Source organism: Triturus cristatus, chromosome 4_2 (genome assembly GCF_964204655.1).
Source record: "Triturus cristatus chromosome 4_2, aTriCri1.1, whole genome shotgun sequence".
In the NCBI taxonomy this organism is placed as follows: domain Eukaryota; kingdom Metazoa; phylum Chordata; class Amphibia; order Caudata; family Salamandridae; genus Triturus; species Triturus cristatus.
In genome coordinates, this window is record NC_140586.1 from 638,033,877 (window position 1) to 638,050,219 (window position 16,343).

Here is a 16,343-nt window from a genome sequence, read left to right on the forward strand (position 1 = left end):
AATGGGCGTTTCAATGTCCCGCCTTTGCCCAATCGCGTGCTGTTTAAAAAAAAAAAAAGACGCTAAAGCCAATGCCTGATGGCAAAAGCCTGATCACACGCACGAGCGTGTGGTCAGCTTTCAAAACCACAGACAAAAGTGCTCTCGCTCTGCGCGAGCAGTGCTGTGCACTGCAACGCAGGCGCGAGCCCTAAAAAAAGAAAAAAGTTCTAAACTGCAAAAAAAAGCTAGAAATGGAGGAGCCGAGAATTGAATAAATGGTGATCAAGAATGATTTGATGCATATCTTTTAAGGCCGGTGTTGCTTGCATAGTTTGTTACAGCATTATTACATGAAATTACAGCAAGAATACATAGAATTATTAAGGAGCGAAAACCTGCATTTAAATACACTAGAGAATGTTTTGTGCTAATAGAATAGCACTAAATGCAAAAAGAACATAAACGGAGCCGCCACTCGCTAAATTCATTGTTCCTGCAGTAGGATTTCTGTCCAAAATTACGCATAATTATGCAAACGGTGTAATTGCCCAAAGTTAGGACTTTTGCATCAAGAGTAATGCGAAATTACCAAAATTACTCCAGTGTAGTTAACATTTCTCCCAGGTCTAATGAAGAGCAGATTTTAAACATAAACAGGCCAGGTACCCAGACCATCTAACTATGTGTAGTAAAATTCGATGCTGGTAGATTATTTTATAAAGGAAAAGTAATTGCAAGGTTTGTTTTGATAACGATGGCAGTGCCGCTGCTTGAAGTGTGACTTTAATTACTATTGTATTTGTTTTCTGTTTTGAGTTGTGAAGCTGCACAGCAGTCTAGATAAGTGCTTCCAAATTATACATTGCTTCCACTAATGGTAAAGAATCAAGAGCATTGCCTGGCAGGCTAGTCCAAAGTCAACTACCCAGAAGTGCAAGTTTGTGTTTGCAAAGAGTGGTTTTTGGATTCATCATCCCATGCAATTTATTTTGGGATTTGCAAACTAAGAAAACATTAACTTTCTCATTACCTCAGTTATACATGACTGTTGCTATTCAAATGCTGGGTATTTTCTTTGAAACTGAGTGGGATGCCCAAGGTTGGTCCAGGAGGGCCAGATCCATGCAAGAAGTACAGGTAATCATTGACGGAAGATTGGTCCTTCTGGATGCAGTGGGTAATAGTAAATGTTGATATTCTGAAAATCTTGAACAAATCTGACTTCCTCCTTTTAGAATATATTGGATGTCTACTAAATAAAAACCACTCAAACCCTTTAATTCGAGAACCCTGAACTAAATGACCATTCTGTATAGTGTATGAGATAGTCTAATACATGCTGTCTGTTTAAACTTCTAGATATGTCTAGATTTCACAAAATGCAGCTCATAGCTTGCTTTATTCTTCTTTTTACAGATTTCCTTCCTCACTATGTGTTGGACTAGGCCAGGTACGTTTTTGAAAGAAAGTGTTTTTTTTATTTTTCTTTGTTTTTTAACTGCCCCCCCCCTCCCCCTAATTTCCCCCTCGCTCCATTTGTTTCCCTTGCGACCCAACTCTAGAGCGGTAAATCCGTCACATTTTCTAATCTTCTTTCTCTGTAGATGGTGGCTACTGTGGTTGTGCTCTGGGTGGCAAAGATTTTCCGTTTAATACACTTTCCAGACTTCGATAGGAGTATCCCTAAGAAGGTACATCTATGTTTTATCGTATTTGAAGTCCGCATTTCACAATTACTCTGTTAAGTTCATGCTAATGGCATGATAGATGCATGCTGGATTAGTGCCACTTTTTCTGCATTCGCTCTGTGGGTCTGTTTCAGAGAGTTGTACTGTTTTAAGGCTGGATGATTTGCACACATGTTTCTGTGACTGTACTTTTTAGTTCTTCAAATCAATGTTTTTTTGTTGATTTTTTTTTTTTTAACCATCTCTCTTCCTTTTGTGCTTGTCCATCGCCCCTTTTCATGGCACATTCTCATGCATGCACATGCTTCAGACACTTGGAGAAGCTCATAGAAATCTATCCCGTTTAATAAAAAAAAGCAGTTCGGTTAAAAAAAAAAAATAGTTCCAGTGAAACAGTACTGGCTGATCAGTTGGACCATGTGATGTTAAATTCTATATAATTTCCACTGTTTTTGTACACATGTTCACAATGGAAAGAGCAGAGAACAGGACACGTGATTAAATCGAAACTCTAATTATGCACTTATGAGCAGGTGTTGGGCTCTTGTCCTTAGACCTTGAGGAGGGGGATATGCACAAAGCTATGACATAAGGCTGACTTCACTCATTTTACAATTCCCACTTCGTTGTGGCAGCTTAAGCACAAGGCTATGCTGGTTTGAACAGTTAGCTAAATGTGCTGGTACAACATCGAACAGCCAGATGGCATTGTATTTAAAATACATGTAATGTGCCATGATGCAAAGAATCTGTCGTGCTTTAAGTAGCTATGAAAGTTATGTTACAATGGGGTAACCCGAAATACCGCTGGACTCGGGTAGCATGCAGTACAACAAAGATTGGTCACAGCGAAATTCAAATTTTACAAGAAATGTAGTTTTAGGTTATTCTAACATCACCATTGTATATTCAAATGAATGTCATTTTATTTTCATCACATTATGATTCACGACAGCAATGTTGTCTGTACATTTTATAAACATGGTGCTCAGAAAAGGTGATAGAGTGCTCCGTGAGAAATATGTGCGAGTGAGGGTTGTAGGAAAGGAAAGGCATTTTGTAATATATACATCAGATATAGCTGAAACGTATCCAGCCTAATGATGGCAAAGTAATACAACATAAACATAGCAAATAATAGACTCAGATAATTCATCTCTATTGTCTATGCTTGAAAGTTAGTGCAAGTCTGTTGAAGTTTCGACCCCTAAATGTTATAAATGTAATTTGATCCTTATCCTGGGGTCTTCATCAGGACCAAAGACAGGAGGAATGACGGAGAAAGGGAGCATGAAGAATAAGGCCGCAGACTGTAAGGCGATGAGCCCTTAGGCTCTTAAAAATGTGAAGTTGGATCAAAAACAAGCTTAGAATGTGGGCTTCGAATCCTCACAATGCATTGGTAGGTGGATCTTGACTTCCACACACCCGGAAAAGGGGTTGATCAGTAACCTCCTTAGCCCGCCGTCGGACTCACGAAAATGACTAAATGAAGTGCGAGTCCTATTTGCTTTGCTATTGCTTGTTAAATAGAGGCAGTGCATTCACAGCAACAAAGCTCCACAAACTAGTAGTAATATTATGTTGAATATGTACTATATAGGGGACTATTTAAAGTTTGTTAATGGGAGAGGCACTGCCCTTTTAAAACCCTTTGTCATCCTGGTGTCGGTGACAATCTGTTGACATTGCAGGCAGCACTTTTGTGAAGGGGACCGGTGTAGTGATCTTCCTTTCCCATGGATGGCCTTCAGTTAAGGAGGGATCAGCAGCTATAACTCCTAACCAAAATATGAAGATACGACTGCTGGATGATCTGAAGTTGTATGTTGAGGAAAAGCCTTGAGAGAAGTTTTGGGGGGACCCGAATCAAAAGAATTGAGACAATTGGCAGGGAAACCCAGTTTATACATTTCATTGTAACTTCAAACTGGACTTAAAGAGTCTTGACGTATGAGCGAGCTCGTTGCAGCTTAAGTTGCATGTTTTAATGAGGTAATGAACTCATCGGCATCGAGTGAAGCACCGCCCAGGGAACAGGAAGAGTCTGCTCCTTGAATGCATACATTAGTGACCGTCTTTGTATGATGAACTCCTCAAATAATTCATTTAATGTGTATTTTCCATGTTTTAACAATAATGTTGCTTCCTAGAGATTCCAGACCACACTAAGCACGTTTCCGATCTCATGACATGGAACTGCTTTATAGAAAGCGACCTATAAATAAATTAGTGTTTGATAAGGCGGCGTGTGAGCAGCCTGACTCCACGCCATTTAAAAAATGCTGGAAAGTAATTAGTGTAAATCTAAGAAGCGGGCCGCTCTTGAGGACCACCTCAGGCTGTCTAAGGAGACATAAGTGCAAACGTTGAGTAATTGTGCCCCATCATTTGAAAATAGAAACTTTGACGTGTATTGATAAAGCAGTTTTGAAGCGAATTGTCTTTTGTGATATTTCTGCTGAATAGAAAAAAAACTGCGGTTTACTGAATTTTATCCTACAAGCAATAATGGTTGCTCGTGAAATGTTTTGTTGGCTGGTGCATTGCCTGCTGTATTTGGCCTAAGCAAGTAAAGAATATCTTTTTTTTTTTTGTCCTAATGTGACGTTTCGGCTAGTTAGTTTGTGGCATCTATCGCTCTCTCTCTATATTGCTCTCCGTTTATGATTGCAGGTTTTTCCACTACCTCTGCTGTATTTTGGGAACCAAATCACAGGACTGTTTAGCACAAAAAAACTCAAGTATGTTCACTTCAATTTTTATTTTCATCTGAATGGGTTCGTTGTTTGTAAAGCTGTTTAAGCGGGAGCCAGTGGCCAAAGTAGCCTGTGGTGAATGTTGTTTTTGGCTCGGTAAGGAACTGAGAAATATGATCACATTTCAGTGTGTAATGGAAACTTTCTATTAGTCTACAAGGGCATTTAAAGGATTTTAGAACTTGTGCCACCTATCCCTGTTAATTTGAGCAATCCCAAAAACATTTTTTCAGAGGCCTTGAAAAGAGATATTGGTATATTATCATTTCTGAGATATAGGTACTTTTATGGCGATCTACCCCCCCTATAACGGTTAAGCCTAGATTTTCAGCATATTTCAGTTGCCAACACTGGAAAGTTGCCTGCAATTCGATACTTGAAAAATGCACTCTCTAAAACGTTACCTTAATGATACCTTAAATAAAATCAGTAGCATTGTTCATTTTATCACATAGCCCTGAAGATTTAGAAAAGTTTGACCCGTAAACTACACACTCCAATTTTTGCATGCGCCTGCTAACCTATTTTCAAGGTATTTAGTGTTAATGTACGCATGTTGTGATTAACGGGTATGTCTATGTGAATCAAGCATTGTATTGACGTTATTCAGCAAGCACTTGGGCGACTTGCATCTACTTTAGGTTAATGTTTGTGAATACCCAAAATATTAGTGCCATATTTGTTTTTTTATTTCACTGCTCACTCCATTAACACTAACCTAAATGGGATCAATTCTGTATTCTAACTCCAAATTAATATATATGGTGGCCACGTGCATTGTTTCAAAAGTGATAACCAGCTCGTCGCCTGCATATACTAGAGGCAGGCACACATTAGGATCTTTTCCAGGCATAAGTGTGTATGTGGATGCAGTCCTCTGCTTTTGGCGAGTTCTAGCACTCCTCTGGAAGACGTTCATTGTGGTTCACTTGCTCAAGATTAATTTTCCACTCTTATGCTGATTTATTTTCTAACATCATGGCATGACTTTCCATAGAGCTGTACTTTTAATTCTCTTAGCTCCTTATGCATCAACATGTTTTCCCATAGACTCCGAATTGATACAACATTTGACTCGTCAGGCCCTATGATCTCTGTGATCAGAGCATTTGTCATGCATTTTCTCCATATCCTGGGGCAGTCTACAGCTACTGGCATATTTTTAGTGGGGAAACTCTTGTTCACAGGTGGGTGTCCTAGGATCTTTGGTGCATTGTGCAGATATTTGGATGATAGTTGCAGGTTATTCTTTTTGGGTTTTGAAGCTTTAAAAGGGTTTTGTGGACGAAGAGTCCAGGCTTCCTCTACGATGGGATGAAGATGTAGAACTATAATGCTATTTGACACAAGAAACCACACTCTATGGCTCAGCCTGAACTAGATCTTTAATGGAGACCTTTACATGCAAAATTGAAGTGTAGAACATTAAAATGCAGATTCATACTTATAACTAGAAACTATTTATTAAGCGACTATATGACGTGGCTCTACAACATAAACAACATTGTAATTTATGGGCAAGGGGTTTTGTAAATCCAGGTCTAAAGCCTCTATTGTGAGAATGTTTCAGTATCCGTTCAAGTGGCAGACAGAATATCAGAAATGTTCCTGTGTGTTTTGCTATGTCTGGTGTTCGCTGCAACCAGGACGGAGGGAAGACCTCCAGGAGTCTGAGTTCAGTGGCTGAGTGTTTGAAGTGGGCAGGTCAGAATATATAGCCGAGGATGATAATGGTTGTTGACTACCCATGAGGGACTTGCGTGCCAATGGTTTATTTAGCGCATGTTGGCAAAGTGGGTGTACACGTTTTTGCTTTATAAATCATCCTTGTAAAATAGGTTAAGTATGCCTACTTCATTGTGTCTTTGAGAAGTGAAATGCAACCTTCAACACACTTGTTGACAATGTTAATATTGCTGCTAATGTTAATATATTTACTTTTAAAACTTAATGAACAAGTATATATTTGCAATGCCAGTGGCTATTTTTCTAACTTTGACAATTCTCTTGCAGCCTGCCAATGTTTACAGTCCTCAGGCGGTTTTCTATTCTGTTTACAATGTTTGCAGAATTAATTTTACTCAAGTAAGCAATGCTTTCTTTTTGCTTCTTTACCAAAAGTCAAGTCTAATCTATTGTCCGTGTAGAACTTAATGTGTAGTATAAAAAAATCGCTTCATAAGGGCTGCCTTTTGATCTTACTCTGGCTGAACTGTACACAGTTTGCAGACACAGTGATTTAGACCCCACAAAGATGGGCTATTTAATTCGCCTGCTGGATGTGTCCATATTCCTACCATTCATTCCGTTACAAACAACTTTAGCAATATTTTCAAACATAAAATAGTCCAGCCTTAGAGAGTGAAATGCATGTTTGGTAGAGCCTATCCGGTATAAATGTCCCTTATTAATACAACGCTTAATAAACATGTTTTTGTTTGTTTCTTTGCCATAGAAAGTCTCACAGATCAGGAAACCGGCCCAGTTAGATGAAGTTATTTTGCCAAAAGCAACCTGGGGTTATAATCCTAGCTTTCTGCTTCCGCAGATAACAAGCTAGCAACTAAACCCCTGAGCGCTATAACCAAAGATAAAAATACCTCCTCTAACAATTTCAGATTCAAAGGAAGCCTTACAGCCCTGATCTCTCTCGGTCTCTCTCAAACACGTTTGTAGTTCTTCCTGCTGTCTTGTTGGCTCTCCATAGCACCTTGCAACACTGTCCTCTTGCCCCTAAAAATAGACAACTGATTTAAATGGGTCACTGTGACTTGCTGCTTTGAAACACATTTCAGCCTGAGGTAGGGTTATTTAGATGGTAAAAAGCTATTTCTTCTGATTGCAGAAAGACGTTTTCTCGTGGAATCCAGATGACCGTGTTTGCAATGATACTTGGTGCATTCATAGCTGCCAGGTAAGGGTTGTGATTTATTACACGGTGTTCTTTATGACTGTCCCAATGCCTTAACCTCTCGGACAACGGTTGCAAATTAAACTTTGGTATATGGGTTGTGACGCAACAGCAAACATCAAATGCTAAGTATGTGGTGTGATCCATGGATTGTCTTGACTATGACACTGATTGGGAAGGAATGTTAGTCTGTGGTATCACCTTTGAAACAAACGTCTAAACCAATTTGTTACATCTCCTTTTTGTCAGTGTAAGGTTGATTTTAGTGGTTGGATCATTTGAGCCTGTGCAGTTGAAACTGCTTGGAAGAAGATGCATTACCTAGGTTTTCGGATCACCATTGCTTTCTTAGCTGCTACTTTGCATGGCAGGTTTCATTTTCCTGAGCTTTTGCAGTTAGTCATACAAAGTGCATTTTTGTGACCTTTTTTCTACTACCTTTACTGTGCTCAGTAGTATATGGGACATAAGAGACAGGTAAAAAAACTTCAAGGCCATCTATAACTCTGTTGCAGGAAAAAAAATCAAGCATGTTTAAGGCGAAGTACTCCTGTTAAAAAATGTACAGCCTTTGAACAAAACGTTGGTAAACTTATCTGGGTCAAAATCTGATTATAATGATGGATTCTGGATGTGTACTAGAGTCATAAATGGACTAATTGCACTCCTATAGTGCAAACTAAACCAGGGTGCAGGGGAGCTGAGAGAAGAAGCAAACTGGCTGATGCACATTCACTGAAGTGTAAATCACTGTTTTCTTATTTCTCCCAATGGGATGTAAAATAATCCCTGCCATCATTCATTGCGCCAGTAACTCTTTGGGAATTTGTCTAGCAAGTCCTTATGGGTGGTGTTAAAATTGTAAGTTACTTTGACCCACTTGAGATGTGGCTTAGCATAACTTGGGTCCTCTGTCAACGCAACTTTTCAGCTGTATGGGTGATTAGTCAGGTTTATTAAATTCTCGATTTAAAGATGTATGCTTGGATCGTTTTGGATTGCCGTAATCAGAGATGTGTTGAAAGCAATCCAGGTGGTCCACTTCTTATAATAAGTTTGTCTATCCCTTATGGCTGAGTGAATAACCTACAAGTGTATAGTAGAATGTAAATCTCCTGAGATGTCAAAAATACATTCTTCGCATGCTTTGTATTGAACTCTAGTGAGGGATTTGCAAGGCTTTTGCAGTCCAGCAGTACTTTTTCTTCTGTGGGTTTTTTTTTTGGGAGGCGCTTCAAGTCTGAGTTACTAAGTATGAGAAACAAAAAGAGAATGTAATTAAAGAAAGAGGCAAGTGATTTAAGGTAGGAAGCTCTTTTCAGTGCCACTCCACGAAAAACGTCCTCTTTTTGATACTTGTCCTAAGGAAACAGTCTGTTAAATGCTGTTCACTCTTGATTGGCAATTGTAGAACAGGAATAAGGCAAGCGCTCTGTGGGTTTCTGTAAGGAAATGCTTTATTTTGTATGGTCACCCCCACCTTATTGGACTGATGCTGCTGGTTTTTCGACTGCGAGTGTGCGCTGAGGCCTGCTAATCAGCCCTCCGTGTCCTAACCATAAAACATGTAGTTTTCATTGGCTCATACCCAATTGGCATAAGCTAACTTACCTATAAGTCCTTAGTATATGGTGGCCTGGGTACCCAGGGCAGGTAAGTTAGAGAGTCAAGTCAAGTCAAGTCAAAAGGCTTTATTTCGATAAAAACATATCATAAAAGCTTTACAATTAAAAAAGAGTTTAAATTCATTTAAGTTAAAATCCAAATATCACATTAAGAGAAAGACATATCATAAATAAATGTTAAGAACGTATTAAACAATTTCTTTAAGCCTTTTGCTTCTGATGCGCCATGCCCAAGATAGGAATTTTGATAGGGCGCAAGCATACAGAGGGCGGGAGTCAGACATTAAAATACGTAACGCCTCAATGTAGTGCCTAGTACCTAAGGAACGGCACAATTGCTTAAGCCATCTTCTTCTTGGGTATGCATACTGTGGGCATTCGAATAAAAAATGGGCCACAGACTCTTGTCTAGATAGACAAAAAGGACAAAATTCAGTGGTCTGGGCAGGGGGATTCCACCGGGAAGTAAAAACATAAAGTGGGAGAGTCCCGGTCCTAAATTTGAAATAAAGAGATCTATCAAAAGGTCTCTCAATAATGTCGAGATACAATTCCCGGATCGGCTGATCCTTGAATTCCAAAAAGTCCTCCGTGAGTCTACCCAATGAACAGTTCAATTTTCTTTGAGTCGCAATCCAATTCCAGTATAGAGACTTAAGCGTAGCTTTCGGTGGGGAAGACCTGTTTTCCCATGCTGCGCTTAGCCCCAGATTGCACAGGAGGATTTTCATGTCGCTCAGCCACTTTATCTTGTGCCATCCCGGGAGTGACATAACTTCGGAGAGGCCTTTGGCATATTTAGCTAGTTCCGGGACACGCCATAGTCGGGCCCATAGCAGTAGAGGGCGAAGCTTCGCCAGGTCATCAATAGGACGACAACCTAGTTCGAGCATCAGTGGGGTCGTTGGAGTACCTTGAGGGAGTGACATGATTGCCCTACAAAACTTTCTCTCAGCTCTTGACAACTCACTAATATTGCATGAATAAGTTAGAGAGTCACTCCCACAGATTGCAGCACTGGTTGTGACACCCGTAAAACCAGTCTCCCAGTTTGCCATTGCGGACTGGAAGAGCAGTATGTAAGTGCTAGCCCAATGTTTCCATTTAAAGCTATGGCAAAGCCAGTCTTCTCCCCCCCCCCCCCCCCCCCCGGCGTATGTGGAAGTAAACCCTATGGTATGCCTACCAAGCCCTATGGCAGGGCGCAGCACATTACCTGAACAAAACATGTATTTTACATGCGCGGACAGTAAAAATCTGAAACTGTCATTCTTACTGCGGAAAGACTTGGTCTCCCAATTGGTAAGTACATCGTCCCACTCTGACCCGTTCAGCTGTGCTAGCTGTGGAAAGGTGCTACCAACGTCGATGCTCCCAAGATATCAAATAAGTTGTTGCATTAAGCCTTACTTAATAATCAAGTCGGAATTAACATACCTTTTTGCGGTGTGCAACGTTTGTAAAGTTGCCACTTTGTTGACTTTATTCTCCTGTACCTCAACCGTTGCACATTGTGGTTTGTTTCTGAGACCGCTTTCTGACCTCCTGCAGAGACATGCTAACCATTCCCAGGAAATTATACAGTAGAGGTTTGCATAGGAGAGAGGTGTTCCCTCCCTCCTGCAGGAGGCCACACGATTTTTTGCCCAGTAGATAAGTTTCAACGGAGAAACCACCTTTGGAGGGCTAATGGGAAACACTTGGGAGAGGGGCTGCTCTATTGTTTAGGCAGAAAGGCTGGCACACTAGGGACAGAGAAGGGGAAGCCAGTGCAACACTGGTTTCCCAAGGACGTTTAGCCCCCTTGGTAGCCACACCTGGGTTGGACTAGGAAGCTCTGGACGCTGAGAGAGGGGTTATTCTGTATTGTCAGTGGACAGGACAGTGCATCCTGGGATAGCCAGATGCCACACTTCCAGGAAGGCATCATTAGGAGAGAGGGAACCTAGTAGCCCGTTGGGTAATGGCAGCGTCTACCCTGAGTTCACTTTCTGAGCATAGAAGGGGCACCCCTGGAACCCAGATCTCGACTGGAGTGGACTGGAAGAAGGACTCCCTTGCTGCACCAAAGAACCGGAAAAGAGAGGCTGCATCAGTGTGGACTGCACCTGCTGAACCTGGTGGCTAGCAAAGGAGAAGAGATAGTGCCTCCTGTGTCCTGTTCATTAAGAAGTCTTTTCCGGAGCCCAGTCAAAGCAAGAGACTCCAAAGATCAGTTGGCTGACCTCCTGTTCGCAGCACAGGGACACAGCAGTTGAAGAAGCCTGCTGGGGCAAGTTGGTAGCCCAGAATCTTCACACCACTGCCAACCGCCACCATGCAGCACCAGAGACCAGGACCTGAAGCTCAAAGTTGCACCCAAGTCCACTGGACCCAGGAGAGTTGTGTCAGGGTGCAGCTTGGTCACTCAGAAAATCACCCAGGGAAGGATTTGGCGGTGTCCGCGATATCCAGTGACCAGACTGGACTTCGAACAGGAGGGCTTTGAGGGACATCGACCGCCATGACTAGAACTGTCTCTGCACGCTGACTGAGGAGAAGCCACAGGAAAGACCCCCGTCGACTTCATTGCATCCACAGCATCCTTGAGTATCTTTAGCTTCCTGTTTCCCATGCATCAGGACCACTTTCCTAGGAACCTGCAGCAAAGACGAAAATTGCCTGGAACTGACTGAAGACTGCTTCACCAACCGAGTTAACTGTTTCTGAGAACCTGGCTCTCTGTTGGAGTTGGTTAAACAAAGTCATTCTAACTGACCGCAATACAATTAGCCAAAGTTTTTGATCAAAAAGTTGTTAAGCATCAAATGATTTGAATATATCAGCGCTGGTTCGAGCATATTTACTGTACCTTTTAAAATCCATATCTCTGGAACTCTCTGATGGTTCTTTTTCGTTGCAGTGTCTAAAAATATATAAAAATGCTGTCTATTTTATAAACTGGTGTTAGATTTCTTTAGTGTATTAGTAATTTACCCATTTTTTTAAAAAAAATTTTATCTTTACTTTTTTGTATTATAATGAGTGGTTAATTTGGAATGTTCACGACGGCCTATTGTCCTTGCAGAAGTTTGGTGTAGTTCTCATGTTTTGCTTTACTTTATCCTTTCACCAAACAAATGCTTCCTTAAAATTACTTCTCTATTCGGGCTTGAAGTTAAATAAAAGAAAACTTTACTTTTTCCTTGTTCTAGGCTAATTTAATATTCCACAGGATGGCATTTTCATCCGTTTGACTTAAGTCTGGTAGTCCTGATGCACGTTCAATGTTTATACTCTACTTTAACCTCACAGCTGATTTTCAATACCCTGTTGATTAGAAAAACTCTTTACAATCACTGGGGGGGAGATGGGTGGAGGAGGGGATTTTCATCCACCTGTTGGAAGGTTGGGATTTGGATATTTGTGTCGGAGTAGGCTGCCACACCTGGTTCATCCTAAAATCTGTGAAAGAATGTAATCGATGAGTTTCTCCCCCCCCCCCCTCCCCCCCCCCCACCACCACCACCTTTTGCATTGTTAGGTCCATCAGATATACCTATTAAACTGGCCATAGTATTTGTTGTTTTATGAACCACTTTGCCTCTTGCTATGAACAGAGTTAACATAACGTGTTTCTTATGGTACAATTAAGTTGCTTGATAACTTAATGGGAGGGATCCAACTAAAGTCGCATGCTCCAGATTATCTCTACTGGGTGTGTCTCCTGGCCTAGTTGTTTAGCCAATTTTTGTGTGAGGACATCAAATCCGTGAGAATGACCCACATTTGCTATTCTGTAGTATTAAGATATAATCCATTATGTAGCACACAAAAGAAAGGTGAAATACCCATAGCAAGTCCAGTCAAAAGGAAATTTATACAGAAATTCAAGCTAATATCGTCAACGTAAACAGGGAAGTTTATGATGCATATAATTAGTGTGGGTAAGACAGAGAGCAAAGTGGTAGTATTTTGATCTGAATTTGATCGTTTCCAACTAAGGAATCCCTGTGGCTGCAGTGGCGTAGCTAGCCCATGTGCCCCCGTGCCGGTTCCTGCGTTTGCCTTCCCCGGCGGCATGTAAGAGCAGGGGGCTGGCGATTCCTGCGACGACCGCAGGTAAGAGCAGAGGGTGTCAGGTGGTGATACCTGTGACAGCAGCCCGCAAAGGGGCTACTGCCCCCAAAACTCATGCTGCCCTAGCAGACCGCCCTCTTACCCCCCTCCTTTGCTACACCACTGTGTGGCTATTGTGGTAGTTTGGGGTAAATGTTTTAAGTAAAACTGCACATAATCATTGGTACATTTGGAGGAACGATGGTTCAGGGGCGAAAAATCTAACTGCAGGAGATTTCTTTATTTTTTCTCTGTATGTTTAAGGTTTGGACAAACTATTGTGGACTTTTTGTATCCCGCTGCTCTCAGTAGCTTAGTAGAGGTAGAATGAGGTTGTAGAGTTAATAGTTTTTTCTTATCTTTATAATTTTACTTGAAAATAGTTTTTATTAACAGGGCACAATTAACCAGTCGATCACTGGTTTCTGATGTAGGATCAGTTAATTCCTTTGCTTTTTAATATTCCCTTTTATTAATCAACAGCCCTATCCAAAATATGAGCCGTATTAAAATATTTCAATTTTTATTGTGGCCTAAATGTGATATCTGGTAGTGTTTTTCTCTGATGTAAATTTGTAATTTTATCATATTTTTTTTCTTCCAGTTTTCTTATTAACCATTTGTTGTTATGTATGTCCTTTCTTTTGGGAGTTTATAGAAGAATGTTTAACACAGCACGCTATACCATAGTTACTATGAGCCAGATGTACGACCCTGTTTTGCATGCGCAAACGGGTTTGCGACCAGTTTACGCATGCAAAATACATATGGGCCATGTTGCCACTCGCTATTAGGAATGGGCGTTTCAAGGGAGTCCCTTCCTGAAAGCGAGTCTGAGCCTATGTAAGACTGTTTTGTGACCGCAATTACAGTCTACCATCCTTCTCATTAGGGTGTTCAAGCACTCGCAAACGGAAAGGGGTCCCCACGGGACTCCTTCCTCTTTGTGAATGCAGGGGAAATTTTTTTTTTTTAGGGGAAGGCAGTGGTCCCAGGGCCCACTACCTGCCCTTAAAAACATGAAACTAACTTTTTTTTTTTTTTTTTTTTTTTTAAATGCATCCTGTTTTCCTTTAAGGAAAACGGGCTGCATTTAAGAAAAAAAACGGCTTTATTTAAAAGCAGTCCCAGACATGGAGGTCTGCTGAGCCCAGCAGGCCACCATAACTAGGAGGCAAAACCATCGCAAACAGTGTCTGAGACACTGTTGTATATTGTAATTTGCGACTCGCAATTTGTCGCAATTTGCGACTCGCAAATCACAATGGTCGTACATCTGGCCCTATATGTTGAAAAACCTTTTTTTAGTTTTAAGAGCATTTAGGTCTAGGAATTAACAAATAGTTATTTTCCCACATGAATCTCTTTTTGTTGGTGGAGAGAGCGTATCTGCAGTTGCTACCCAACCCAGTGGTCTCTACGTTAATAATATGATAAAGTTTGTGTTAGATTGGGTCTGTAAAGAAAGATGTTAACCTAAATCTTACAACTATTCAAAATACATTCCAGGTTAGAGCCCTGCATTTTCTCAAAAGGATATGATTGGCAAATATTGAATCTGGACATCTGAATTTGAAGAAATCGTTATGTTGGCTGACTTGCCAGGTGTAGCTGTGATTAAAGCACAAGTTTCCATACTAGACTATAATCTTTTGTAAGGGCTTTGCCTGATCATGGTAAGCATAATCAAAGACGGGAAGCAGAATGAGAAGTGTGTGGCAGACCGGGCTAGCACTTTCTTTTCCCCATCCACCTCCTCGCTATGCTGTAATTCCTAAACCATGTCTAGCCTCTCCTTTCAAATGTCCTTCTTTCTCCAGCGTTATACCTGTCACCATTTGCCTAATGGTATAGCAAAGGCAAGTTCCTTAGGGTTTTTAAACAAGTTTTTCTTCTTTTTAATTTTCTTATATTACATATGAAACTGGGGACCTGTTTGTGTGCATAGTATGTCTCTCAATCACCGTCCTTGAATGACAATTTGACTCTTTGTGCCTTCATCTTTGTAATTAATGGTGATTAGGTACCACGCTGACCCAAATTATATACCAGTGTCTACTCCAGATGTTCACTTTGCCAAAGCTTAATTAGTTAGGTCTAAGACGAGGGATATCTGTGTACTCTGAAGCGTTGAAAAATATTCCCATCTTTGGTCCTGTATGTACATGAGGTTTCTGATCCTAAGGCATTCTAATTTTTCCACTGAGAAATGCTTCCCCTAAAATTAATTTTTGGGCCATTCCTTGTCCCATTTTGTGTTAACCCCTAACCATGCCACAGATCTACCAGGCAAGCCCCATAGCTTAAATTTTCAGGTGATTAGTCTGCGGCTTGCTAACCCTCCTTCGCATAAGGGTGCAATGCGCTGCACCCCACTAATGTGGTTACATTTCCAGTCCCTTCAAAACTCCTGGAGGTGGCATGAGTCCAGATAAACCATAGTTTCTGCTGAGTGATTCATGCAGAAGGCATTGCCTGAACCCAATTCATATTCTAGTCTACACTAAGCCAGGTGAATCCCTAATTTGATGAGGAAACAACTTTTCACCTCTCTTAAAATTAGAGCATCACCCTCTTGAGTTGTCTTATGGCTCGGCACATCATCCCACTGTTCATAAGGAATGGAGTGGATCGAGCACTGCATCCCTCTGAAAGGTCACACTTCATATTGAAGAGCATGTGTTCCAATTCACTGATTCCTTAGCTCTTCAGTGTTCTCATTTGGACACCATGATCCAAGTATGTCTCCGTCACCAGTGGCGTAAAGGGAAATGAAGTAGGTCTGTGCCCAGCTCCTGGAGAAATGTCCCTCAGGGTGGTGCCATTGGGGCCACATGATGCTGAAATATGTTTCTTATCCCGTGCAGACTAACTTTGCAGCTCAGCTCTGACTAATCAGAGTCTTGTAAAACTACTTGCATAGTCTCCTTGAGACTGATCAATTATTATGAATGATCACACTTCTGTTCTTCAGCAGATCTGTGACACCACATTTCCAGTGTTCGGTGAGTGTGAAGGGTCCTAGATTATGCTCATTTTGATAAGTTCCGCACATCTGTGCCTTATTGTTGTTTTTTTTAGAGGCCTACACAGGTCATATGGGGGGGGGGGGGGGGACACTAGTGCTCACCAAATGAAACTGGGCTTCGTTTATCAGGTCTTATTATTCATATGTTGATGATCACTCGTTACCCTTCACAAGATAAGCCCACATTATAGGGTTGATCCAGTGCCTGGCTCCTATGTAGAATAAAGCATACCTAGTTCGGATAAATAAGTA

The 16,343-nt window shown here is 41.1% G+C and overlaps 1 protein-coding gene across 1 annotated transcript in view; it reads left to right on the forward strand.

Annotated features, from left to right (window-relative positions):
* SLC35D1 (solute carrier family 35 member D1) overlaps nucleotides 1-16,343 on the forward strand; it is a 112,239-nt gene that overhangs the window by 18,055 nt on the left and 77,841 nt on the right. The window contains exons 2-6 of the mRNA XM_085602329.1: nucleotides 1,399-1,432; nucleotides 1,587-1,673; nucleotides 4,347-4,414; nucleotides 6,443-6,514; nucleotides 7,275-7,343. Of these exons, the coding sequence (XP_085458455.1) occupies nucleotides 1,399-1,432; nucleotides 1,587-1,673; nucleotides 4,347-4,414; nucleotides 6,443-6,514; nucleotides 7,275-7,343 (330 nt within the window). The remainder of the gene's footprint in view (nucleotides 1-1,398; nucleotides 1,433-1,586; nucleotides 1,674-4,346; nucleotides 4,415-6,442; nucleotides 6,515-7,274; nucleotides 7,344-16,343) is intronic.